The sequence below is a fragment of the Siniperca chuatsi genome, linkage group LG17, assembly GCF_020085105.1.
Source record: "Siniperca chuatsi isolate FFG_IHB_CAS linkage group LG17, ASM2008510v1, whole genome shotgun sequence".
Classification (NCBI taxonomy): domain Eukaryota; kingdom Metazoa; phylum Chordata; class Actinopteri; order Centrarchiformes; family Sinipercidae; genus Siniperca; species Siniperca chuatsi.
Genome location: NC_058058.1, coordinates 20,402,543 through 20,428,146, shown reverse-complemented (window position 1 = coordinate 20,428,146; position 25,604 = coordinate 20,402,543). Strand labels below are relative to the sequence as shown.

The 25,604-nt window shown below is 40.0% G+C and overlaps 2 protein-coding genes and 1 long non-coding RNA gene across 7 annotated transcripts; 2 read left to right on the top strand and 1 right to left on the bottom strand.

Moving 5' to 3' along the window:
* Positions 1–1,186: 1,186 nt before the first annotated feature.
* On the top strand, positions 1,187–10,752 carry si:dkey-166k12.1 (solute carrier family 22 member 6-B). 2 transcript variants are annotated; one of them, XM_044171148.1, is made up of 11 exons: positions 1,188–2,124; positions 2,472–2,726; positions 3,650–3,753; positions 4,237–4,391; positions 5,955–6,123; positions 6,293–6,407; positions 7,855–7,955; positions 8,084–8,295; positions 8,445–8,553; positions 8,651–8,863; positions 9,198–10,752. In XM_044171148.1, exons 2-11 carry the CDS (start codon positions 2,490–2,492, stop codon positions 9,298–9,300), a joined length of 1,518 nt encoding a protein of 505 aa, XP_044027083.1. In that variant the 5' UTR covers positions 1,188–2,124; positions 2,472–2,489; the 3' UTR covers positions 9,301–10,752. The 2 variants fall into 2 exon arrangements, with proteins under 2 accessions (XP_044027082.1, XP_044027083.1); XM_044171147.1 differs by having other exon boundaries at positions 1,187–2,726.
* zgc:110239 (uncharacterized protein LOC550326 homolog) lies at positions 10,562–19,476 on the bottom strand. The gene is made up of 11 exons (XM_044171146.1): positions 19,282–19,476; positions 18,392–18,451; positions 18,209–18,301; positions 16,808–16,983; positions 16,076–16,337; positions 15,776–15,971; positions 15,451–15,644; positions 15,273–15,364; positions 13,250–13,411; positions 11,221–11,410; positions 10,562–11,139 (listed from the first exon to the last, which is right to left on the bottom strand). The coding sequence occupies exons 1-11, from the start codon at positions 19,325–19,327 to the stop codon at positions 10,952–10,954; spliced, it is 1,659 nt and encodes a 552-aa protein (XP_044027081.1). The 5' UTR covers positions 19,328–19,476; the 3' UTR covers positions 10,562–10,951.
* A 1,323-nt stretch (positions 19,477–20,799) lies between these two features.
* Positions 20,800–23,834, top strand: LOC122864863. 4 transcript variants are annotated; one of them, XR_006375318.1, is made up of 4 exons: positions 20,800–21,451; positions 21,904–21,982; positions 22,167–22,247; positions 23,045–23,834. It is a non-coding gene; the product is annotated as an uncharacterized LOC122864863 (long non-coding RNA). The 4 variants fall into 4 exon arrangements; XR_006375320.1 differs by having other exon boundaries at positions 20,817–20,927; positions 21,115–21,451; positions 21,904–22,247; XR_006375319.1 differs by lacking the exon at positions 21,904–21,982.
* Positions 23,835–25,604: the final 1,770 nt, after the last annotated feature.

Genomic DNA, 25,604 nt, shown 5'->3' with positions numbered 1-25,604 from the left:
GTTCTCCAGAGAATAACTAGACACGCTGAGTCAGCCATTCCTCACCCCCCGCTACTCTAGACCCGACAATGTTGTAATTGGCTCCATTATTATTTTGCAAAGTATAAGCCAAAGGAAAGACAGGCCTAACTCCAACACAAAAATAAAACACTAGGATATTTGTAGAATAATCTTACTCTGTCACCATGGTTCAGGCATCGTGAGTTTAATGCTACTTTGGGGTCATTCTTGTATTATTCTTTGGTATTGATAGTCAACTTATTTATGATCTATGCTTGTGCTCCAGTGCTCCATGCTACCCAACACACAACTCTATAGATTATGATGAGTGCTATCAGGTGACTAGCATTAGGCCTCTCTTAAGAAGTCAGACCTTTTAGTAATAAAGTGTTTTTATTGTATGGCCTGTATCCAGTGTATTCCATCGTTGCTAATCAATGTTATATGCACTCAGCCACCACCTACCACCGTTACTAAAGAAACAAGATAATTAGTCGTAGTTCAAAACTATTCTTATATTACTATATTTTTCTATTTTGTGAACTTTATAAGTCCCTTGTACAAGTCCCTTGTAAGTTCCTTATAATTTCCCCCAACTGTACATGCTACATTTAATTTATTAACCATTTTATTGTATAGTCAGTTCAGGTAAATTTCATTTATATAGCTGCAAATCAAAGTCAGACATTTTGGTACCCAGTGGTGGAATGTAACAAAGTACATTTACTCAAGTACTGTACTTAAGTACAATTTTGAGGTACTTGTACTTTACTTGGGTATTTCCATTTTATGCTACTTTACTTCTACTCCACTACATTTTGGAGGCAAATATTGTACTTTTTACTCCACTACCTTTATTTGATAACTTTAGTTTGTTAGTACAAAATATAAATCAACTAATACATTATGATTTATCGTTATAGCCTAGATTATTAAGCTACCCAGCAGTAGGTTACATAAAGTAACTAAAATTAGCACCACTTTGACCAGCTGCAACAGTAGTTATGCTTACACATTAATGCATCACTAATTATAACTCAGTAATATAATATAAATTTTTCTGAAATGAGGCACTTTACATAATGAGTACTTTTACTTTTGGCACTGGCTACTTACTACTACTTACTAATACTTGTGTACTTTTACTTGTAGCAGAGTATTTTCACACTGTGGTATTACTACTTTTAGTCAAGTAAAAGATCTGAATACTTCTTCTGCCACTGATGGTACCCCATCAGAAAACTGCATTTCAGCAGGTCCATTTGCTGTGTCTTGTATATAGGCCTAAGCCTATAACAAGTAGTATCAGCCTGTAGAGCATGGCAGAAGAAACGTATAGGGGCGCACCTAGGCAGCAGAAGCAGGGAGATCAATGCAGCACCTGACCTGTTGACCTTTACCATATCACATTTTGACTGTACAACAGAAACAGGGACCTATAATATCAATGACCACAAATACATTATGTTTCACTGATAGGCTATCAGTGATGGCAGACAGACTGAGGTCGGAGGACTCTCACTGTAAACCTCACTGTGATTCAATCTTCCAACAGCAGGTGGCAGCAGAGGACCTCTGAGGACATTATGCACGGTGTTCGTCCCACGTTTATGGCAGGGATGTTTGTGTTGTATATAACGCAAATAAACACTGGGGTACTGTAACTCAACATGTGCAATTGATGCTTAGCCTACATGATTTCATGAAGAAAAATTTCTATCATAAATTCATTTTCCTGTAGGATCACGCGCGTCAGTGCTGTGTTGTGAGTCTTGCAATGGAGCGTCTCTCATGGTATTTTGTAATGAGGCTATGGCCCTGCCCTGTAAGTAACGGATATCACACCATACGCGCTCCCAGCTGCCAATAATGTGCGTGGGTTTCTCCAGATTGACAGCAGATGGTTGCATGACTTTTTTCAAACAATGGATTCAACGAGAGCAGTTTTGCATTTAGTTTTTCGTGCATCAAGCTGATGCAGTAGTTGTCTGGCTTCCACGTTAGGTTGGGAATCCATCATTCAGGAAAACCGATAAACCTTTGGGCACTGATCTGATTTTGAGCATTTCATGGACCTGTGTGAACCCTCATTTGGAGAGACTAGGTGCCACTGCTTGCAGGAAGGTGAGAAGAATCGGCGGGAATGCTACAAGTTCATGTTTTCTTCAGGTCATTTCAGGAATGCTAAAGATGGGTCATGGTAGACTTCAGCTGGACTGACTACGGTAGCACATGTTTGATGTACCTTGTTTACCTCCTGAACAGCACACCACAGCTCCTCACAGCCTTATTGTCTGGTGGCTGTTTACAACCAGTCCTCCGCCTCCTTCCCACTGGTTCATCCACTGGAATAGAGTCAGTCTCCAATTTGGCCTATATTTCCCAAAATGAATTTCGACCAGATCCTCTCTGCCGTCGGAGGCTTCGGCAAATATCAGAAAATTTTGTACATATGGATTTGTTTACCCCAGATCCTCCTCGCCTTCCACATGATGGTGAGCGTCTTTACTGGAGCCACGCCGCCCCATCACTGCCGGGAGAGCTCGAACCCAGCAGCCGGGAATCAGTCCTCCTTCCCAGGTACACTCAGCCTGAACTTCAGCCTCTCGGAGTTTTCCTGCTTCTCTTCCGATGTTTTGCTGCAGGGCAACCGGACTGAGCGCGTCCCATGTGGTCACGGATGGGTGTACAGCAAGGAGACTTTCCAGAGTACAACAGTCAGCGAGGTACAGCAGGATGCTGATGTGCACATTAGATATGATCTGTTTAATCTGAAAGGAAAAGTATGCAAATTTAATCATTCCCAAATGCATGCATGGAAACAGGTGAATCAGTTGTTCCACTGTAAAACTGATAACAAATCATCCTTTAACTATTAGGCTTGATAAGTCTGGGAGAATTTCTTAAATTCTTAAAAAAACAATCAAAAGTGAAATAATAAATTAACAACATAGCTAGCCTGGCTTTGTCCAAAGGTAACAAAATCCAGCTACCAGCACCTCTAAAGCTCACTAATTAACATGATGTGTTACAGGAGCTGTAACTTCCTAAAGTCTTGTCCTTACCATGAGGAAATTACTGCGCCTGGCCAAGAAATAGGCCCACGCATAACAGTTCTATTTCTAAAACCAGAAAAAAACAGACACGAGAGCTGATTTTTCTCATCTAACTTTCGGGCAAGAAAGCAAATAAGTGGATTCTCCAAAATGTCAAACTGCTTCTTTAAAGCTATTCTTGTTTTGACACAGGACACCTCAGGGAATAAACCAGGACCCACCTTAAGGTCCTTATCATGTCTGTTAATAGTGTGCTCTAGTGGTCCATATTCCCATTTTCCCAATGATAGTTACACTTACCATCATATTACCATGAACCTATTGCAGCATAGTGAACATGCAGCTTTTGCAGGAGGGTCCCTTATGACCCTGGGCAGTTGCTTTGCCCAGTTGGTTTTCAGCTGCCTTGGTACCATACATTATAACATCAATGTGGACTCACTTTTGAGTAGCACAGACACACGAGCGAATCCTGCTTGAACACTTGCACAGGCACCAGTTTATAAATGAGAAATAAAAGGTTTGTTTTTTTGCAACCATGTGTGCGTTCCACTAACACCCCCGCCCTTCTGTTGGGTTTTTCCTTCTACCAGTGGGACCTGGTGTGCAGCAAAGCTGGACTTAACAGTCTTGGTTCGTCTATCTACATGTTCGGCCTGTTGGTGGGATCAGTGGTGTTTGGAGCCATGGCTGACAGGTGGGCTTTGCTGTTCCTTCTCTTAGCCAGGAGCTCTGTAACCTCTGACTTTGTACAGATACAACACACAGCCAGATCCTCAGCATCAAAGCAAGGCAGCAGGGACAGACACTGTTGGAGTCTTTGGCATATGGTAGCCATGTCTAAGTAGGGCAGTTGACACATCATGCTGATTGAATTGAAGGGCTAAAGGTACACGCTAGGGTTTGACTGATACTGTTTCTTTTTAATTGGATTGAACTCGTCGTAAAATATTATGTTTTTCTCTTAAGGTGGAAACGTCTATGAAATAGCATTTAAATGTCCACAAGACACTAAAACTCTCCCATACTACTGAAATTCCTGACGGTGTGTTGGAAAGGTGTGGCAGTTTTCACATAACCTGGTCTCACCCTGTCACAGTCACGGTGGTTCACTTATGCACTCATTTATGCATGTGCTTAGAGAGCAAACTCATGTCCACTCCTTCCCTCTCTGTGCAAGGTACGGCCGACGTTTCATCCTGCTGCTGTCCATCGCTCTTCAGACTGTGTTTGGAGTCGCTGTGGCCTTTGCACCCAACTTCCACGTCTATGTGATTCTTCGCTTTGTAGTTGGCTCCACGATATCTGGAGTCATCATCAATGCCTTTGTACTTGGTACTAACAAAACACAGATTCGCACCCAAACACAAACTTGATGAGACATGAGATCATTGCAGTAACAATAGCAGTAGTAGTGGTAAGTGCATTAATCACCAATTGAGAAGTTGCACAAATTACATTTGGCAGATTTGTTGCAATTTTTGTTGAGAAAAGATTAGATAAGCTGTGAGGAGGAGGATTAATACGTTTAACAATAGTGAGAAAAAAAAATCAGGTTGTCGTTATGATTTTGTATCAGATTTGAAAAGAGAGAATCCCTGGCAAGTTTCAACTATCTACTGAGCATTTTCAGATAGGTCTTGTAGATAAACTTCCATTTCCTTTCAGCTCTTCTGCAGTCAGTTTAGAATTTGATGTATGTTTCCAGGGAGCTTTGGATATGGAGAAAGACTTTAGGGGTGCAACTACATTAATGCACTAAGATGATCTTGAATTATTACATTATCTTTTATGAATTTGTTTATATTTCTCCCACCTCTTAGGCTCACCCAACCCATTAAACATATTTTTAAAATGCATTGTCACCAAGCTGAACAAGGCTGCTTTTCTTACTATCTAAAAAGTTGACATTGGTGACATGGTTTATAGTCATGCTACCAGCGTGGCTCTATGGATGGCAACATTGGTCTGTTGGTCGATCGGTCCACCACTTTGGTACCGACCGACCTTTGTACAGATATTCATGATCCCCAGAGGATGTATCACAATGACTTTGGTGATCCCCTGACTTTTCCTCAAGCACCAACATGAGGTTCACATTTGTGGTTTTGAGTGAACTGTCTCCACAACTATTAAAGGGCCATGACATTTGGTACAGATGTTCCCCTCAGGATGAATTCTAACAACTTTTGTGATATCTTAACTTTTAATTTAGTGCCATCATCTGGTCAAAGTGTATATTTGTCCAATATTTAGTTTTAGGACCAAATACCTGCAGAACTAATGACATTCCCATCATCTGTACTTTGTGTGTAGTGCTAATTAGCAATGTTAGCATGCTAACACACAAAACTAAGATGGTGACCATGGTAAACTCTACACATGCTAAACATCAGCATTTTGATTGTGCACATGCTAGCATGCTTTCAAAGCATAGCTGTGCAGCCTCACAGAGCCGCCATAGACTCTTATAGTCTTGTTATCAGACAGCAAGGATATGCTAGTGTCAGTGAAAATACACAATAAGCTATACTGTAGGAAGTTTTGATTCCTCACATATGGATTATGGACACTGGATAACAAACAGATGTTACAAGCAGGCACAATTGTTTGGTATCAGTCAAAGAAAGCAGTAAATAGTCATCTCATTTGTCACTTATTTATCAGACCTGCAGATATTATACTTGTGTAAGTAAGTGTAATAATGTCTCATGCTTTTTTGTGCTGTTTTTGCCCAATCCCAGAACACAACCCTTGCCACTCTTTCCACTACCTTTAAGCTCTAAACCACCAACTCAGTTTAATCCTATCCCCACGATTCCTCCTCTCCTCTCCTCTCCTCTCCTCTCCTCTCCTCTCCTCTCCTCTCCTTCCAAACCCTGCACTGTTTTTTCAAAGGCACTGAGTGGACGTGCACCAAGCGGCGCATGCTAGCTGGTATTATGACCGACTACGCATTTGGTCTGGGCTACATGCTGCTAGCAGGCGTAGCATACTTGATACGAGACTGGAGAAAATTGCAACTGGCTATATCAGCCCCGGGCTTCCTGCTCATCTTCTATATATGGTGGGAAATTCAACGGGAATCTGAACATTAGATTCACTGTGTATTCATACATTTCTGGACAAGAGTACATGAATGCCCTCTTTGTGATCATCATTTCCTCCTCTGCCCTTATTTCTGGCACGTTTTCTTGCCTCTGTCCACTCTCCCTTCTCTCTCTGTCTGCTGCCAGGGTGCTTCCTCACTCTGCCAGATGGTTGCTGGCCAATGACAGGAGAGAGGAAGCCATCGCACTCCTCCGCAAGGCAGCACTTGTTAACGGCCGAGTGTTACCTCCCACTGTGCAGGTGAGTCTCTGCAGTTTACTCCTTACACTCTCATACTATCTGAGCTGTTAAAATGTATTGTTTGTCTGCTGCATGCAAACCCATAAAAAGACCAAAATCAACAACGCATACTTTCCAGCTTCCCTGCCCTGTCTGTGGCACTCAGCCCCAAGTCCATTTTTACTCACTGCAGATGGAATTCTTGCTGAAAGTTAAATGAGAAGATCGATACCACTCTGTACAACAAATAGGCTACAGCCAGCAACCAGTTAGCTTAGCTTAGCACAAAGACTGGAAACGAGGAAACAGCCAAAGGTAACAAAATCTACCTACCAGCACCTCTAAAACTCACTAATTAACACTCAGATTTCCTGTTATTATGCTAAGCTAAGCTAACTGGCTGCTGGCTGTAGCTTCATATAAGCATTTTGCTGCTACTGCCCACTTATTTGAGGATAGACCCCTTCCACAATTAATGATTGTGTGCACACAGCTAGCCCAGAGTCCCAGTTCTCCATTCAGCCTTTCCCCATTGATCTTGTTCTGGAAGCACTGCAGGCCATCGATATCAGGAAATCAGTTGGTGAGGATAATTTGGATCCTTTTTTCTATTAAGGAACACATCGCATATATATTCAACCTTTCTATCTCATCAGGCATAGTTCCCAGTGTTTGGAAATCGCCCCATGTGGTCCCTATGCAAAAAGGTGGAGATAGTAACGATCTCAATAACTATCGCCCAATTTCAAAATTGTCCTGTCTCTCAAAATTCCTGGAATCATTAGTAAATAACCACATCAATCTGCTTTTAGAGCTAATCACAGCACCTCCTCAGCTGTCTGCCTGTAACTGTTTTAACTGATTTTGTTGGTTGATTTGTATGGTTACATTTTCCATGGTGTAATCTCTGCATCATTGTAAATGAGAGTCATCAGCAATGATTTTTCCGAGAATCTTAAATAAAGGTTGAATTTGAATATTTAGATTTAGATAGATTTAGATATGAGAGTGGTATTGATTTTCTCATCAAACTCTTGGCAAGAAAGCAAATAAGAGCACTTCCCAATTTTTCCCATTCCCAACTATTCCTGACATAAATAGTGATAAACAGGGAATTTGTTGGAGAGTATTCTGCAGGATTGGATTAATACACATTTGATGTGCTATTAAGTATTTATTGCACCAGGGCTGTGTATGTGAGATTGTCTCAAAATAACCTACAGTGCCCATGTTCATGGTAATGAAGGAACATGTCACCCAGTGCAACCGCGTGGTTCATTGATGTTATTAATAGTTTTGGACAACAATGGAGCTCTACGGCACAGAAGAATAAGACATATGTGGCTCTCACTACACAGGCGAGACTTGTTAGTAGAAACAATTTTTTGTCTTTTCATTGGATTTGTTAAGAATAATGTAGAATATCACCAGCCTTATCCTTTAAAGGGTTTTGTTTGCATTTGTCCAGGTTGAGAAGATTTTAGGTGGAGGGAAGCAAAGTCATTCAGCAGTGGATCTCGTACGAACACCTCAGATGAGGAAGAGGGCTATCATCTTGTTCTATATCTGGTAAATTGCGTGTATGTGAGCATGCACATACACTTTTTAGGTGTTTTTTGACATCAGTAACAAATCAAACTCTATATTCCTTTTACCATTTTCTTTCTCTCTTTTCTCTTCTGTCTATATCCCCGTAGGTTTGTGAATGTGCTGGTGTATTACGGCCTCTCACTAGGTGTGTCCAGGTTGGGGACAAACCTCTACTTGACCCAGTTTGTGTTCGGGTTGGTTGAGATCCCGGCTCGTTCTCTCGTCCTGCTTGTCCTGCCCTGCAGTCGCCGACTCTCCCAAAGCGTATTTCTGGCTGTTGGAGGGCTCGCCTGTCTGCTCATGCTCGCTGTCCCTGCAGGTACGATGGACACTGTGTATTTGTTGTGTTCTGACAGGAATGTGAACTTTCTGCACACCTTAGAAACATCAGCTTTTCATCTCATCCTCAATTAACAGATACTCAAATGTATTTCATCTCTGTGATAATTTCCCTCCCTCTGTTTGTAGATTATCCCAATGTCCTGACTGGTCTTGCCATGGTAGGGAAGTTTGGTATAACAGCTTCCTTTGCTGTAATCTATGTGTACACCGCTGAGATATTCCCCACTGTGCTTCGGTAAGACGTGTCTTTACAGTTTTAATGACTTTTCTTATACACACATGATCCCAAAGTGATTTAAAAAAAATAATTTCCCCCCCTTGTGTACCTACAGGCAAACAGGAATAGGTGTATCCTGTATGTTTGCGAGGATGGGGGGTGTGTTAGCACCCATTATCAACATGCTTCACAACCACAGTCCCACTACACCTCTGGTCATCTTCGGTACCTGCCCACTGTTGGGTGCTGTCCTGGCCCTGGCACTGCCTGAAACTGCCGACAGACCTCTTCCTGACACGGTGGAGGACGCAGAGAACTGGGACATGAGGTACTATAATGTGACCTCTGTTTTCACTGGGGTGGGACTTTGCTTAGTGGATTTTATTTTTATTTAGGTTGGAGATAAAGTACAATTTGTAGTAAATTAAATTGCATTGTCTTTGTCAGAGAGAGGCTTATATCGCACCAGCTGATGAAGTGTTACCACAGTTTTTGCATAGTCACTTTTGAGCTCTTTGTTCACTGTGCTGTCAGTGTGTCCTTGCTGCTCAGCCTCCATGACCCTGAACAGGATATAAAATCTCACTGCCCTGTTTGTTCCCAATGGAAGACCCAACCTCTGCGAATAGCTCAGCGTGTACTTTGTGTTTTGTCTCCTGCAGGTCGCCTCCCAACAAAGAGAACCGTATGATGTCTGAGGATATTAGCCAATTAGCTAGCAGCACAGAGGAGCAGGAGCTACGACATCTAGCAAGCCAGGCCTAAGTGTGTGTAAAAGGATGCACACATTCCAGTATTCACATATTATACAGCCTCAACTTTGTTACCAGATACAGTACTTAACATAACATCCTCTATGCAATTACATGTCAGGATCTGATTAAGAGCTCTATGCAAGAAAGTCAAAAACATTTCACCCACCAAACTATCATGTAGGTGCACATGCACACATGTACAAAGCAGGAATTCATATATGCTGCCAAAGCAAATCATCAGCCTACTGTTTTACCAGATGCAGGTAAGACCCGTCTAAGTCAGGAACAAATAATCGTAGTTTGCAATCTCAGATGTTTACACCTTTATTCCAATTTTGAGAAGTTCTTTGACATATTTTACATATGTGGTGAGACAGAATAAAGTTTGCAGACACAGATTTCATATTTGTATATATTTATAAATCTACAGGCATCAGCTCAGAGCTCAAATTTCTAAACCTCTGCTAATTTGAAGAATCAGATTGGACAAGACTTAAGCAGACTGTAAGGTAGTACACATAGTCCTGTTGATCAACTATTGTTTGGACTTCATATTTTCCAGGACTGAAGGATTTATTACATTTTGTGCATTTAGTGAAAGCACATAATATTTTTGTATAAAAGTGTACCATGTCTGTGAAATATCTTTGTTGTATCTTAATGCTGTATTGAACAAGCAACTGCCTCGTTTTCTATGTTCTCATTCTCAAGCAGAGAAACAAAATTAGTCCAGTGAGATTGCATGCACTAGTCAACTTTATTACACCTAATTTAGCCTTTTGTCAACGTAGTTCATTTGTAGTTTTTGTATGGAAACTATGGGATGTGACTGATCAGCATGTGAAGAGATATTGATTATTGATAAGATTTCAGCAGTTTGTAGAGGTTTGTTCTCTTTTTATTATATTGAATTATACTCTGATGTAAAAATGACTCGCTATGATGACTTGGATCTGTGAAATATCTAGTACATTTTACAAGTATTTAAGGGCTGTTATTGTGTATTAGTGCTACATTTAAAAAAAAAAAAAAAAGCATGGATCAGAAACACAGGTCATGTAATGTTACTCAGGCAAAAGGAATTTGATTCTTCAAAATCTATTATTCCTATAGCAAGAAATGTGAAACCAGTATGCTTTGAAAGCTGAGAATGTACAGAAGGGATAACCTGTTATTCCACTGCATGACTTTAGAAAGCATGCCTTACGGCTGCCCACGGCATGTCAGGATGTTAGATCAACCAGAGATGTCACAGAAATCAGATACTGGAAAACTTTCCAATTTTTTATTGCATTGATTCCAGCCCAGTGCATTTGAATGCAACAAATTAAAAAAATAAAAAAAAAATAAAAGTACAAACACAAGTGGAAATGTGTCACAAAATGTACTTTGCACAGCTGAAATGAAGGCACTGTAGCTATGTGCCACCAGCAATAAACTTGGCAAAACCATGTTTGAAAAAGTGGGCTTGTTCTGTGTGAGAGTTGTGCATTGTCTCAATTCACTCTAACGCCATTCAACATCAACATTTAACACATCACCACGCAGCTTAGTTTGATGCAATAACCACACCTCAAAACATCCAACATTAGGTGTCAGTCACCCTCAGGCACTCACATAGTGGCATTAACACAGATTTATATACAGAGAAAGGGTCAAATCTATGCCAGTGTAACATATGTAGCATCAGTGGCGACACCACAGTTGTTATCCTTCATAGACATGAGGATGTAGCCATCATTGCCCCAGTAAGTGGACCATGAGTTCTTTATCAACCAGTATGGCTCCTCATTCAGAGTGCCATATCCCACTGCAAGCACAGCATGGTCCAAATCGTCAGTGGTATTACCTGGAAAACACAAGAAGCATACAGAGTTATAGAGAGAGACTTGTTGTAAAAAGTGTGAGCACCACTGAGAGGTAAACTTACCACAAGCGGGTTCATAGTAGACACCATGACTGTAGAAAACAAATGATCGATGTGAAGCATCAATACTGACAGCCACCGGCCCGTTTTTAAAGAGCGCCAGTTTAAGGGCCTCTGCATCTCCTGATGTGACGTTGGTGTAGCTCTGGATATGTGCAGTAAGCTGGGATGTGTTCACATGGCAAAATCCATTCTGTTCAGAGAAGGAAACAGAAAATGTACTATTGGACCCTGTAGTGCAGCAGGACTGGAACCCATTCTGTATGTCCCATTGTATGAAAGAGGTAATAGTAACTGACTTGGGATACTGATCTGACTATCAAGACCGAAGCAGAGATTGTGGACACAAGTGGTGTACTGGACAGAGCTTTACAATTGTCTCCAATTGGGCCACACACATACAAACCTTTTAATAAAATTTGTTTTGTTCAAAAGCTAACTATGAAAAGCAGTTATTTCAGCTGGTTAAACCTCGATTTACCCAATTGCCAATTTCAGACTTTTTTAAAAGTTGTCAAAGGCATTTATTTCTGTATATTAGCTGGACTGTGAACCTGTAGGTAAAGATGACACTGATATCACAATATAACATTCACAGATACACATTGTACGGATAGGAACATTTCTTAAGGTGCCTTAATATACATTTCTTTGTTGGGCCTCACACGTGTGGAGAATAAAAGACAGCAGCCTAGTTGGGAAAGGCAAAGCCTTGACCCTAGGCCTGAATGGGAAACAAAGGCCAGACAGTGAAACTGTGCCAAGTCTCCACCAGCCGTTAACTCACGCCTAGACACGATATTGCAACTTGAACCCAAACACTGGATTTCTACTGGATGAGAAGTCCAGCGTGGACCCGGCTCCATCAGTATCCAAGCCTGAGAGGATTTCACAGGACAACCAAATGGACTGACGCATTAGATCACTAACCAAGAGCCATCTCAAGTAAGAGGCTTGTGTCTGGGCAGAGATAACTTTATAACTATGTATTATTTCACCTAAGCTTCATTGTTGTGAATTGTGCTTTGCCTATTGTGGTAAGTACCAGACCACCGTGTCCTGTTGCTGTGTGTTTAGCACGTTCCATTGTGTATATCGGTACCACGCTGTTGGACTGCTTAACTGTTATTTTAGCCACTGTCCACCCTTATTAATGTAAGACAGTATTCATGTTTATTATTGCTCCTTGATCCCAGGGTGTTGCCCCATAATTATTAATTTCATATTAATAATTTTGAAACTATTCATAATTGTATTCATATTTATAAATCTTTGATATTTTTGCCAATAACCAAACCTGGCCGACCTGAATCCCAACACCTTAGACATAATTAGGTGCAGACAGATGGAATCGTGTTTCATAGGAATGTGTAACTCCAGTAGTCAGTTTAAAAATGTCCACCTGAGCTTTGCTGCCTCAGTTCAGATGTCAAAGGAGCTCAGAAGTTCCCTTTCATGATTTATTTTGGCAATTATCTTCAAGTTAATCTAGCAGAAAGACTTCCAAAATGCCACTGGAGTAAAAATATTTAAAGAATTAAAGCTGCAAGCAGCAATGAGCGGGCCCTCACACCTCCCCCTTGTCGGGGTGTGCCGCAGCCAGGACTCTTATCCAGCGTGTGATATTTGGGGCAGAATGTACACTAAAGTTATAACCACTTCCTGTTTCCGGGCGAATAATGAGCCATCATGGCAACAGCGTTTGATGAAAATTTACAATCTTCACTATTTAGCATCATCAAGGTCTCAGGACTTTGCTGACCACATATGCCACACCCATGGCCAAGACCCATGTCAGATGTAAATTTTCACCACTTCTGACTAGTGTGCAAAGTTTCGTGAGTTTGAGCAACTTCAGATGCGTTTTCTTTTGGGGCACAAATAATAATAATAATAATAATAATAATTCCTTGCATTACAGCAAGGCCTCCGCAGTGGTCGCTGCTCAGGCCCTAATAAGAGAAATGCACTAGTCACCATCTCTTAAATATGGAGGACCACACGTTCTCTGATGATCTTGGAATCATCTCACCATTCCCAAATAGGGTCCGTAAGTTTCTGTTGTGGCGATGCCTCCATGTTTCATGATCCACTCGTATCCTCTCCACTCCTCCCCTCCATCACAGCCGTTATTGCCGAAACCCCAGGAACAGTCCACCAGCATCTGCTGAGACAGAACCTGCAGAGAGCCCGTCTGAAAGACAACAGCAAGACATGATCACACTCCACACAGAGAAGTAACAATCATATTTTCTGAAATACAATACAAACAGTTTCAGCAGCCTTTGGTATTTTATGGCACTGCACAAACCTCTGAAAATAAAACTAAAGTAAAATAAACAAATGGCTTAAAAACACAAAACACTTAGACAAGAAAGCAGGCTGTGAGGGTTGGGGGGGGGGGGATGAGACAAAGGGTCATGTAGAAAATACAAAAGCACAAAAAACACAAATAGAGGGTTTGAGACTGAACAGTGAAGTTTATAATGAACATTTTTACACCAGCTGTTATCTACAGGTTGCTATGCAGACGCTGTGAGATCACAAAGAAGTACATTTAAAATTGGCCCCTGGGGAGTGGCTCTGTTTATGAAGCTGCCTATGGGGACAGGGGTGGAGGAATGTAGATGGACTGCTGGGGTTTCACAACAGTACTTTCTCTTAGCCCAATGGTTCTCAAACTGGGGGGGGGCAGGCATAGAGCCATTGCAGGGGTAATGTAGTGGGGGGATATGAACATTTTTCAGCTTCTGGGCATGACAAAAAAGTTTGAGAACCACTGTCCTAGCCCAATCAAACTGCACTTGCACACACTGAAACAATTACATCTTCCACCTCTGGTCTCATTATTTTGGACGACTGACAAAATCACTTTAGTAATCGAAATAATTTAAGAAATTGAAGTTATTTTAGCAAGTTGTGCTAGGATATTGTCAACATTTTAGATATTTTAAAGGCTAAACGATTAGTTAAAAATGTCAATGGACTTGCATGGGGGGTGGGGTCATGTAAGCACCTCAAAACCAATTATACCCCTCCTTTTCTCCCATTACATTGAACTCCAAGACATTAGCCAGTGTCCAGAATCACATCTTAATGACCCTGTAAGGCCCCCCCCCTTTTTTTTTTTCCTTCCAAATGTTTTACCATTTTTCCCTGCAGTGTGTCAACTGCCTCCTTAGATATCAAATTAGACAGCTACTGGCCCAGGGTAAGACACAAAAATCAAGATTGCGTGTGAGTAATAGAGTCAAAGAATTTGGTCACTTCAATGGGGTGCCATCAAATCCCATTACAAGCCATCCAATGTTTGGATGGAGTTGCTGGGTAACATGGGAAAAGGAATGCCTTTGAGCCAAAGCTGACATTCACTCAGTTCCCCCCCCCTCACACACACACACCTAACGTGAGTGAAAGTGGCACAATGAACTGCCTTGTGCAGGCCAGGATTCTTTACTTAAGCTAAATGGAGGCAAAAGAACTACACCTCAAATGATTTCACTACGCTCACTGAATACACACTCCAACCATCAAATTTTACACACAGACATGACAATAAGGCATTTCTCCACATTGCAATCCCCCACAACCAACCCAAACCAATAAAACCCATCCTCAGTCCACCCTTACACAAAAATTATTCTTCCCTGTGTATTTCATACTGGCTATTTTTAACTGGTATAATTTATTTTCCTTTTTTGTTCTACTGTTTTTTTTTTTTTATATAAATTGTTATAAGAATGTATCACATATTGAACTTTTGACACATTATATTCATTGTTTCTATTTATTGTACTGTATTTTTTCTGCCTAAATAACCCACTGCCCTACAGCCACAAAGATTATTAAAGTTCCATCTTATAATTTTTTTAAATATTTAGAAAGATGCCAATAATAGAACTATAACTGCAATGCAAATCAACCAAAACATGAACAGATGTAAGGCCATGCTGAACATCTGTGGCTTCAAAGAGCATAAGGAAGTAGCCCAGTGAGTTGAAAACACTGGAATGTGGCCAGTGACTGTGCTACAAGCTGCTTTTTATCCTTTTCACCTTAAGGAAGAGAGCGCCCTCTACTGCTCCAGTGGTGGCAAAGCTCCAGCAGGAGCCGCAGATGGCCTGGTCCTTCACTGGGGTCACAGCACCTGCAAGAGCAGAGTTGAGGTAATAAGTAGGATATCCTGCCAGGAAGATGCATCTTTGGAACACATATTAGATTGTATACACGTACCGTAAAGCCTCCAGTCAAATGAATCAGGTACTTTTACCCCTTCATAAATCTTTGAGAGGAAGGGGAGCCCTCTGTTTGGGGTCTTTCTTTGTTTCCTTCCCCTCATGGTGGCCAGCTCCGACATGGTGCGATCTGACAGAGAGTTCAGAGCCAGAGAGAAGGGCAGTCCTGCGCGGTTCTTGGAGTGGACATACCTACAGTAACAAAAAGAGTTACCAGGTCATCAGAAACTGTTCAATTAAAGCTTCATCTGTATCGGTGCTGGGTTGCTATTAAACATGCCTATGCTGCAGTGTCACAACTCAGTATTTAATGTTCCTCTCACCGGAGATTATGAACAAAAGCGTGCTCCCTTTTCTCATGTTCTCTTTCATCGCTGTACTGACGCTGGAACTTGTCCTTGAAATGGTTGAACATGCGCTGTGAGTGGCCTGATGCTGAGGTGTGGATGAGATCTTTCATTGGATTGGCCAACATGTGGTGCTCCACTCCTGGACCAGGAAATCCCCCACAGCTCATCCCTATAGAGGAAAATTGACAAAACAGAGAAGTCTTTTTTTCCCCCCCTTCTTTAAAATTTGTTTAAAAAACACCTTGATGTATGCAGCTACATCAGAGTACAAACCTTCAGGCAGCAAGAAGACTTTGGGGTCCACATGAGTGCTGAACTCTTTGTAGTCCACCAAGTATTTGTCATAATGTGACCCCAGCAGTGTGTTGTATCCCATCATCTCATAATGGAGGGGTGTGGCAGGCTCTTCCTTGCCATCTGCACCTCTCTCTGAATGGGTCACCCACAGTGTGTATGTGTTCTTCTTGTAACCCACAGTGGTCACATTCTGCCAAACTTCACACAGGGAACCGCCATAGTACTCCATCCTCAGGAACTATTTTTTTTTTGGGGGGGGTATTGAGTAAGGCTGTGAGACTATGGAAAAGAGTCAACAGCTCAATTAACTTAAATCTCACTTGGCTGCAGTCTAACAGACTCGCTGGAAGACCTACAGCCCCTTTACAGGAATTCACCAGTCTGCACGTCAGGGAGTGTTACACTAGATTCTGTGATGTTGAAGGCCAAGACTAGCAAACAATTACACTTAGAATCTGTCTACTCAAGTTCAGTCTGCACTTACATTTTACTCAGAATGCATAGCAACAGAGTAAGTTTAAGTATTTTTCCTTCAGTAATTATTTTTCTGTACTGTAAAATAATCCAGGATCTGACCTGGTGCCATGCAGTGAAAACTGCTAATGGTCAGCAACGACAGGTAGTCTTCAAGTTTGTTTATGGTGATCAGGCTAATGTTACACAAGTCAATCTAATAACTACGATTTGGTGTTCAAATTACACACAGACCTGGAAGCCCTGCACATCGGGCAGCGACGTCTGCGGTGTGACTGCATCTTCCTTTGTTCCGTTGACCTGGAAACACTTCATCACATTCAGCTCTACCTCTGTGGTCTCAGGAGTGATTTTATAGGCAACGCCCCACTGCTGCTGCGCTGCCCCCAACTGGTACGTCGACACCTGGCCTGTTGATGATCAATGTGAGAGATCCTAAAAGTTAGACATTATTAGCTCCTTTAAATCTCAGTGTGCAATAACGTACTTACAGTAACAGCTTTATTTTGTTAGATACCCAATATTTGTTTAACCCTTACACAGCACTGCCCTTCCTATACAATGTACTGTGCGTAGGACAACTTTCTTCTGCCCCACTGATTTATTTTAGAAATAATCCCTCACCTGGAAGTGTGTGTGTTTATTTTATTAAAACATTACAGAACTAAATTAATGTTCCATTGTCCACATTTTTGGATTATAATACACAGTATTATATCATATTGAGGGCACGTACAGTTAATTTCTTTCTCAAATGTAAGAGAGACTGGTGGTCTGCTGATCCTGGGTCTGATTTGGCTTTCAGTATTTAGTAGCCATGCCACCTTATGACTCCCCAGCTGTAGAATAATGGCTGAGAGATTCTAGAGGAGGAAGAATTTTACTTTGAGAGTGCACCGATTTTTAGCTAGCAATTCATGCTAAAGCCCGGAGCTGGAGTTTTGGCTGCCAGAAATAAGCTTGACTTGCTTGTAAAGAAAGTTACAAACAAAAAGTAACTCACAACTTAAGTATTCACTCTTACTCAAGTTATTTTGGCTACTTCTTATTATTCGTAAAGTAACAGTATACCTATTGTGCAATGTTTTGGCTATTCATCTCTGGTAAAGATGTTAGTATTTTGTTAATACATGTATTTTTTGTTTTGGTTATGATAAAGTCACATACATAGTTACCACACAGTGAGATAAACACATTTTAAACTTGACACTGGGTACGTTGACAGCCACAGAAAGATAAGATGGTGTCCACAAATAAGATATTTGCTTAAAAGAACCCAGAAATTTAGAGACAACCTTGCTCTACAATAAAAAAATAAAATTCTGGTGCTGCAACAAAATCATTCCTAAGTTCCTCATTAGAATGAAAGGATACAAAATACACAGCTTACAAAATCATCTTAAACGGTTCAAAAATCACATGAGTATGTAACATGAGTTAACAGACTAAGTTCCCCAAAAGTGCTTATTCATTCTTTTTCCACTTCTTTTGTTTATGTACTGAGTGCTTACGTTCTGCTCTGGTCACTTTGGTCTGACACAACAGGTTCTCAGTTTCACATCACTAATCCAACCAAGCAGGGAAAATACAGAGTGAGGTTTAAGAGAAACAGCCACAGGTCAAGTGGTTTCTTACCATGGTAGAAGTCTATGCGGCTGGACTTTGCCGCTAGGTCTAACCAGGCCTCAAATGGCTCCTTGATCTCAGCATATGGCAGAGAGATCACTCCTGCAACAGAAATGTGAAACAGTCCTGTAATGAGGCTAAATCTGGAGGAAAAAGAGGCCCTAACGTGTAATCTGATGTTGTGCTGCTTACCTTTGACATGATAGCTGTTCCCAAAATTTGGAAGGGAGGGGACTGCTTTTCCCTCTGTAGCTGTAAGCCAACATAAGCTGTGTTTAAAGATGCTTTACAAAAACTGCATTTTCAGTAGTGTTACTGACCTTATCCATGTACTTATACAGAAACACAATGAATGTTACTGGATAGTTAGGAATATTGATAGCTGTCCTTGGAAATTTGCTCTGACATTGTGTCCTTATCACTTAGGTAAGGTCAAGGCAAATACTTGAAAATGTGGTCTTTTGGCAAATGCTGTATTATAAAACAATGAACTGGAGCCTTTTATGAGTCATTTCGTAAGGAAATTTAACAATTAAGCAACTTCCACCTAGCTTTCAGACCTTTACACTGTCCACAATGCCTCACATTGTTTTTTTGCTCAGTTAGGGAACCATTGAAGGAATAACGATATGACAGAAGGGCTTATGACAAATAATGTTAGTTGTAATTTAGTCAATACAGTGTCGCATGGTGTATTGTATGTATACCGAATTAAAGAGTAAATTCTATAGATTCGTCCGAGATCATAAGCCATACTTTAGGATGCATGCGGTCATCTTGACAAGCAAGTCAACGCTAAAGTGACAGCTTTTTGCCTTAAATTTGGCGTGACATTCTCTGCATTCATCAGTACGGAGCCAGAAGCAAACATACTTTCCTTCGTATTTGAAAGCTTGTATAGTACGTATTTACCGCTGCTGTGAAATACTTATTTCGTAAAGTATTTCTTCTGCAACCTGAACGATAGCTATCATGAGACGACTTTGGAATAACACTAACTTAACGTCAACTGCTATCTGCTTTGGTAGCATGTAGCTAGCTAACTGGAAACACGATGTGGCAAATTAAATGTTGTCTCTTACCTATAACAGCCCACAAAAGAACAACACCTGCAATGTACAAACGCATTGTTTCTACTTTACGATCAGAATTACAGGATATAAAGCAGTCCGACTAAACTCGAACAAAAACACATGACTCTGCAACCGACAGCTCTCCAAAACACTAATTAAATATCTAACCGCAAACACATGTCACCTATCTCAACCAATCACACTGTGGCGTACACTCCTTTATTTGCGCGGATATCATGTGACTTGCGTCATATGACTATATAAAACCATGGTTAAAGATTTTAGGAAAAGGTTGTACAGTGCCAAAAGATTCCAGAGTTTGTTTCAGGACTTTTGAAAGGGTCAAGGTTGCTTTTATTGTTTTTATAATACATTAGCCACATACAGGACTTTGCAGAGCAGGAAAGGTGGTGTGACTACTCAACAGAAGTAGGAGCTCCACAGCTTTAGGTGCTTGCTCGACTGTTTAATTTAAGTCCGACAAAAATAAAATTTTGAGCCTCATCATGTGCCTTATCACGTGTCAAGTTACTCAAACGCAAACATTTAAGTAAAAGACCTCTCATATTTTCCTTAGATATGACTGGATACAGAGGGAAAAAGTGACTGTTTCTTACAAAGACTTTCTCTACCATTAACTACTATCTAATAAGGCTACTTATATACGATTAGCTGTTAAGAGTAGTAGTCAGCCTACTGCTTAAACTACTTACATTGATATTAAAAAATCAGCAGGTAGTCAACTAGGCCTACTACTACTGCAAGGGCTGACTGGGTTATACAGACTTTATCAGTGTTTATTAATCAATTTACTTAATTGTACATTTTATAGATTAATTCATGATAATGAATCTCATGTTATCGAGACAATTGAAAAAAGTTAATTTTGCAGGACTTAAAGGTTCAGTTCATCCAATTTATAAAAAAAGCACACTTAGCTCTAGTGTAGGCTCGATGCTAAGGTCTTAAGAATCTGTATGTCTGAGATTTCTGATTTCACCCAAGTACAATACAGCAATGCTGCTCACAGCATTAAAAAAATGACATTTAAACAATTTCAGCAACTTCTTATTCTGGATAATTCACACACCTCCTTGTACAGTTTTAATTTTCTTATGAAAAAATAGTCCCTTTAAAAACAGTTGACAGCATGTTCTGTGGATTATTCTCAGTAATGGGAATGCTGTTTCTGAAAAGAGATGTTGCTGTTGAAAGTTCAAAAGGGAACTGTCAAAAGGTAATGTCGTGGGCTCCACGCAAGCAGTGTAAGCAACCCGAGAAAGAAAAAAAGATGGTTATATGCTTGTTTTTGTTGTTTCTGCCATTTATTTATGTTTCAGTGCATGTAGCAAACTTAACAACACCACGTGACCCCATGACGTGTTGAAGATGAAAACCCCCCCAAAGTCATGCATTGCACATATATGGTCTTTTAGAATGTTCATAGATATTGTTTGATGTAGACCATCTGTGTCATCACACTTTGTGATGTCATGTTCTGGAATGTTAAGAAAGCCTATACTGCAAGCTGGTCAGTATCTGCTTTCAGGTTGACCAGACAGCTCAAAGGGAAGAGGACAGAAAATTGTGCAAATGGGTTTTAATGACACTGGATGGACTCAGCGATTTCAAAACTACTTTACAACGTTCCTAAGGTAAGATGATGATATTTCATTTTGGACCAAAGCCTGCAAGTTTGGGTAGACACCTCAAGTGTGCTGCTACAATACACTAACACTTGATCACCTCTACTCATTGCAGCATATTTGTACCAAACTTCTTGCAAAAATCGTTCATTTAAAGAATAAGGTTGGTGTTACTCTGTAATTTTCTTGATGTCAGCTAATCAACTTATTAAGAAAACAGGTTTGAATGAAACTGGATGGAGACGTATTCCCGACTGCTTTCCAACGTTCCTAAGGTAAGATGATTTTTAATTTTGGACCAAAGCCTGCAAGTTTGGGTAGACACCTCAAGTGTGCTGCTACAATACACTCACACTTGATCACCTCTACTCATCGCAGCATATTTGTACCAAACCTCTTGCAAAAAAATGTCTATTCAAAAAAATAGGTTTTACTCTGTATTTTTCTCGCTGTTAACTAAACTATTAAGACAACAGGTTTTAATGAAACTGGATGGAGTCACAGATTTCCAGCAACTTTCCAACGTTCCTAAGGTAAGCTGATTTTTTTTTTAAAGTTTTGACCAAAGCCTGCAAGTTTGGGTAGACACCTCGAGTGTGCTGCTACAATACACTCACACTTGATCACCTCTACTCATCGCAGCATATTTGTGGCAAACGTCTTGCAAAAAATTATTTAAAGAAAAGGTTGGTTTTACTCTGTATTTTCTTGATGTCAGCTAATCAAACTATTAAGACAACAGATTTGAATGAAACTGGATGGAGTCACAGATTTCCAGCAACTTTCCAACGTTCCTAAGGTAAGCTGATTTTTTAAAGTTTTGACCAAAGCCTCTAAGTTTGGGTAGACACCTCAAGTGTGCTGCTACAATACACTCACATTTGATCACTTCTACTCATCGCAGCATATTTGTGGCAAACTTCTTGCAAAAATCGTTCATTTAAAGAATAAGGTTGGTTTTACTCTGCAATTTTCTTGATGTCAGCTAATCAACTTATTAAGAAAACAGATTTGAATGAAACTGGATGGAGATGTATTCCCGACTGCTTTCCAACGTTCCTAAGGTAAGATGATTTTTAATGTTGGACCAAAGCCTGCAAGTTTGGGTAGACACCTCAAGTGTGCTGCTACAATACACTCACACTTGATCACCTCTACTCATCGCAGCATATTTGTGCCAAACTTCTTGCAAAAATCGTTGATTTAAAGAATAAGGTTGGTGTTACTCTGTAATTTTCTTGATGTCAGCTAATCAACTTATTAAGAAAACAGATTTGAATGAAACTGGATGGAGTCACAGATTTCCAGCAACTTTCCAACGTTCCTAAGGTAAGATGATTTTTAATTTTGGACCAAAGCCTGCAAGCTTGGGTAGACACCTCAAGAGTGCTGCTACAATACACTCACACTTGATCACCTCTACTCATCGCAGCATATTTGTACCAAACCTCTTGCAAAAAATGTCATTTAAAGAAAAAGGTTGGTTTTACTCTGTAATTTTCTTGATGTTAGCTAATCAACTATTAAGACAACAGGTTTGAATGAAACTGGATGGAGTCACAGATTTCCAGAAACTTTCCAACGTTCCTAAGGTAAGATGATTTTTAAATTTTTGACCAAAGCCTGCAAGTTTGGGTAGACACCTCAAGTGTGCTGCTACAATACACTCACACTTGATCACCTCTACACATCGCAGCATATTTGTGCCAAACGTCTTGCAAAAATCGTTCATTTAAAGAATAAGGTTGGTTTTACTCTGTAATTTTCTTGATGTCAGCTAATCAACTTATTAAGAAAACAGATTTGAATGAAACTGGATGGAGTCACAGATTTCCAGCAACTTTCCAACGTTCCTAAGGTAAGCTGATTTTTTTTTAAAGTTTTGACCAAAGCCTCTAAGTTTGGGTAGACACCTCAAGTGTGCTGCTACAATACACTCACATTTGATCACCTCTACTCATTGCAGCATATTTGTGGCAAACGTCTTGCAAAAATCGTTCATTTAAAGAATAAGGTTGGTTTTACTCTGTAATTTTCTTGATGTCAGCTAATCAACTTATTAAGAAAACAGGTTTGAATGAAACTGGATGGAGACGTATTCCCGACTGCTTTCCAACGTTCCTAAGGTAAGATGATTTTTAATTTTGGACCAAAGCCTGCAAGTTTGGGTAGACACCTCAAGTGTGCTGCTACAATACACTCACACTTGATCACCTCTACACATCGCAGCATATTTGTGCCAAACGTCTTGCAAAAATCGTTCATTTAAAGAATAAGGTTGGTTTTACTCTGTAATTTTTTTTAAGTCAGCTAATCAACTTATTAAGAAAACAGATTTGAATGAAACTGGATGGAGTCACAGATTTCCAGCAACTTTCCAACGTTCCTAAGGTAACCTGATTTTTTTTAAAAAGTTTTGACCAAAGCCTGCAAGTTTGGGTAGACACCTCAAGTGTGCTGCTACAATACACTCACACTTGATCACCTCTACTCATCGCAGCATATTTGTGCCAAACTTCTTGCAAAAAAATGTCTATTCAAAAAAATAGGTTTTATTCTGTATTTTTCTCGCTGTTAACTAAACTATTAAGACAACAGGTTTTAATGAAACTGGATGGAGTCACAGATTTCCAGCAACTTTCCAACGTTCCTAAGGTAAGCTGATTTTTTTAAAGTTTTGACCAAAGCCTGCAAGTTTGGCTAGACACCTCAAGTGTGCTGCTACAATACACTCACATTTCATCACTTCTACTCATCGCAGCATATTTGTGGCAAACTTCTTGCAAAAATCGTTCATTTAAAGAATAAGGTTGGTTTTACTCTGTAATTTTCTTGATGTCAGCTAATCAACTTATTAAGAAAACAGATTTGAATGAAACTGGATGGAGTCACAGATTTCCAGCAACTTTCCAACGTTCCTAAGGTAAGATGATTTTTAATTTTGGACCAAAGCCTGCAAGTTTGGGTAGACACCTCGAGTGTGCTGCTACAATATACACTCACACTTGATCACCTCTACTCATCGCAGCATATTTGTACCAAACCTCTTGCAAAAAAATGTCTGATTTAAAAAATAGGTTTTATTCTGTATTTTTCTTGATGTTAACTAATCAACTATTAAGAAAACAGGTTTTAATGAAACTGGATGGAGTCACAGATTTCCAGCAACTTTCCAACGTTCCTAAGGTAAGATGATTTTTAAAATTTTGGACCAAAGCCTGCAAGTTTGGGTAGACACCTCAAGTGTGCTGCTACAATACACTCACACTTGATCACCTCTACTCATCGCAGCATATTTGTGGCAAACCTCTTGCAAAAAATGTCATATTAAAGAAAAGGTTGGTTTTATTCTGTATTTTTTTAAGTCAGCTAATAAACTATTAAGAAAACAGATTTGAATGAAACTGGATGGAGTCACAGATTTCCAGCTGCTTTCCAACGTTCCTAAGGTAAGATGATTTTTAATTTTTGACCAAAGCCTGCAAGTTTGGGTAGACACCTCAAGTGTGCTGCTACAATACACTCACACTTGATCACCTCTACTCATCGCAGCATATTTGTGCCAAACGTCTTGCAAAAAATGTCTCATTTAAAGAATAATAGGTTTTATTCTGTTTTTTTTAAGTCAGTTAATCAACTATTAAGAAAACAGATTTTAATGAAACTGGATGGAGTCACAGATTTCCAGCAACTTTCCAACGTTCCTAAGGTAAGATGATTTTTAATTTTGGACCAAAGCCTGCAAGTTTGGGTAGACACCTCAAGTGTGCTGCTACAATACACTCACACTTGATCACCTCTACTCATCGCAGCATATTTGTGGCAAACTTCTTGCAAAAAAATTATCTAAAAAAAAAAAAAGGTTTTATTCTGTATTTTTCTCGCTGTTAACCAAACTATTAAGACAACAGGTTTTAATGACACTGGATGGAGTCACAGATTTCCAGCAACTTTCCAACGTTCCTAAGGTAAGCTGATTTTTTTAAAGTTTTGACCAAAGCCTGCAAGTTTGGGTAGACACCTCAAGTGTGCTGCTACAATACACTCACATTTGATCACTTCTACTCATCGCAGCATATTTGTGGCAAACTTCTTGCAAAAATCGTTCATTTAAAGAATAAGGTTGGTTTTATTCTGTATTTTCTTGATGTTAACTAAACAACTTATTAAGAAAACAGATTTTAATGACACTGGATGGAGATGATTTCCAGCAACTTTCCAACGTTCCTAAGGTAAGATGATTTTTAATGTTGGACCAAAGCCTGCAAGTTTGGGTAGACACCTCAAGTGTGCTGCTACAATACACTCACACTTGATCACCTCTACTCATCGCAGCATATTTGTACCAAACCTCTTGCAATAAAATGTCTATTCCAAAAAATAGGTTTTATTCTGTATTTTTCTCGCTGTTAACTAAACTATTAAGACAACAGGTTTTAATGAAACTGGATGGAGTCACAGATTTCCAGCAACTTTCCAACGTTCCTAAGGTAAGCTGATTTTTTTAAAGTTTTGACCAAAGCCTGCAAGTTTGGGTAGACACCTCAAGTGTGCTGCTCCAATACACTCACACTTGATCACCTCTACTCATCGTAGCATATTTGCACCAAATCTCTTGCAACATTGTGGTTACTTTAACACTTGGCATTATTTTGTATTTTCTTTCTCATCAACCAATAAAGTCAC

Coding starts and splice junctions, on each gene's coding strand:
- si:dkey-166k12.1 (XM_044171147.1), top strand. CDS start 2,388: ATGAATTTCGACCAGATCCTCTCTGCCGTCGGAGGCTTCGGCAAATAT. Junction 3,754..4,236: donor TTTGGAGCCATGGCTGACAG/GTGGGCTTTGCT, acceptor TCTCTGTGCAAG/GTACGGCCGACGTTTCATCC. Junction 6,408..7,854: donor TGTTACCTCCCACTGTGCAG/GTGAGTCTCTGC, acceptor GCATTTGTCCAG/GTTGAGAAGATTTTAGGTGG.
- zgc:110239 (XM_044171146.1), bottom strand. CDS start 19,327: ATGCGTTTGTACATTGCAGGTGTTGTTCTTTTGTGGGCTGTTATAG. Junction 18,302..18,391: donor GAACAGCTATCATGTCAAAG/GTAAGCAGCACA, acceptor TTTCTGTTGCAG/GAGTGATCTCTCTGCCATAT. Junction 16,984..18,208: donor CCGCATAGACTTCTACCATG/GTAAGAAACCAC, acceptor GATCATCAACAG/GCCAGGTGTCGACGTACCAG.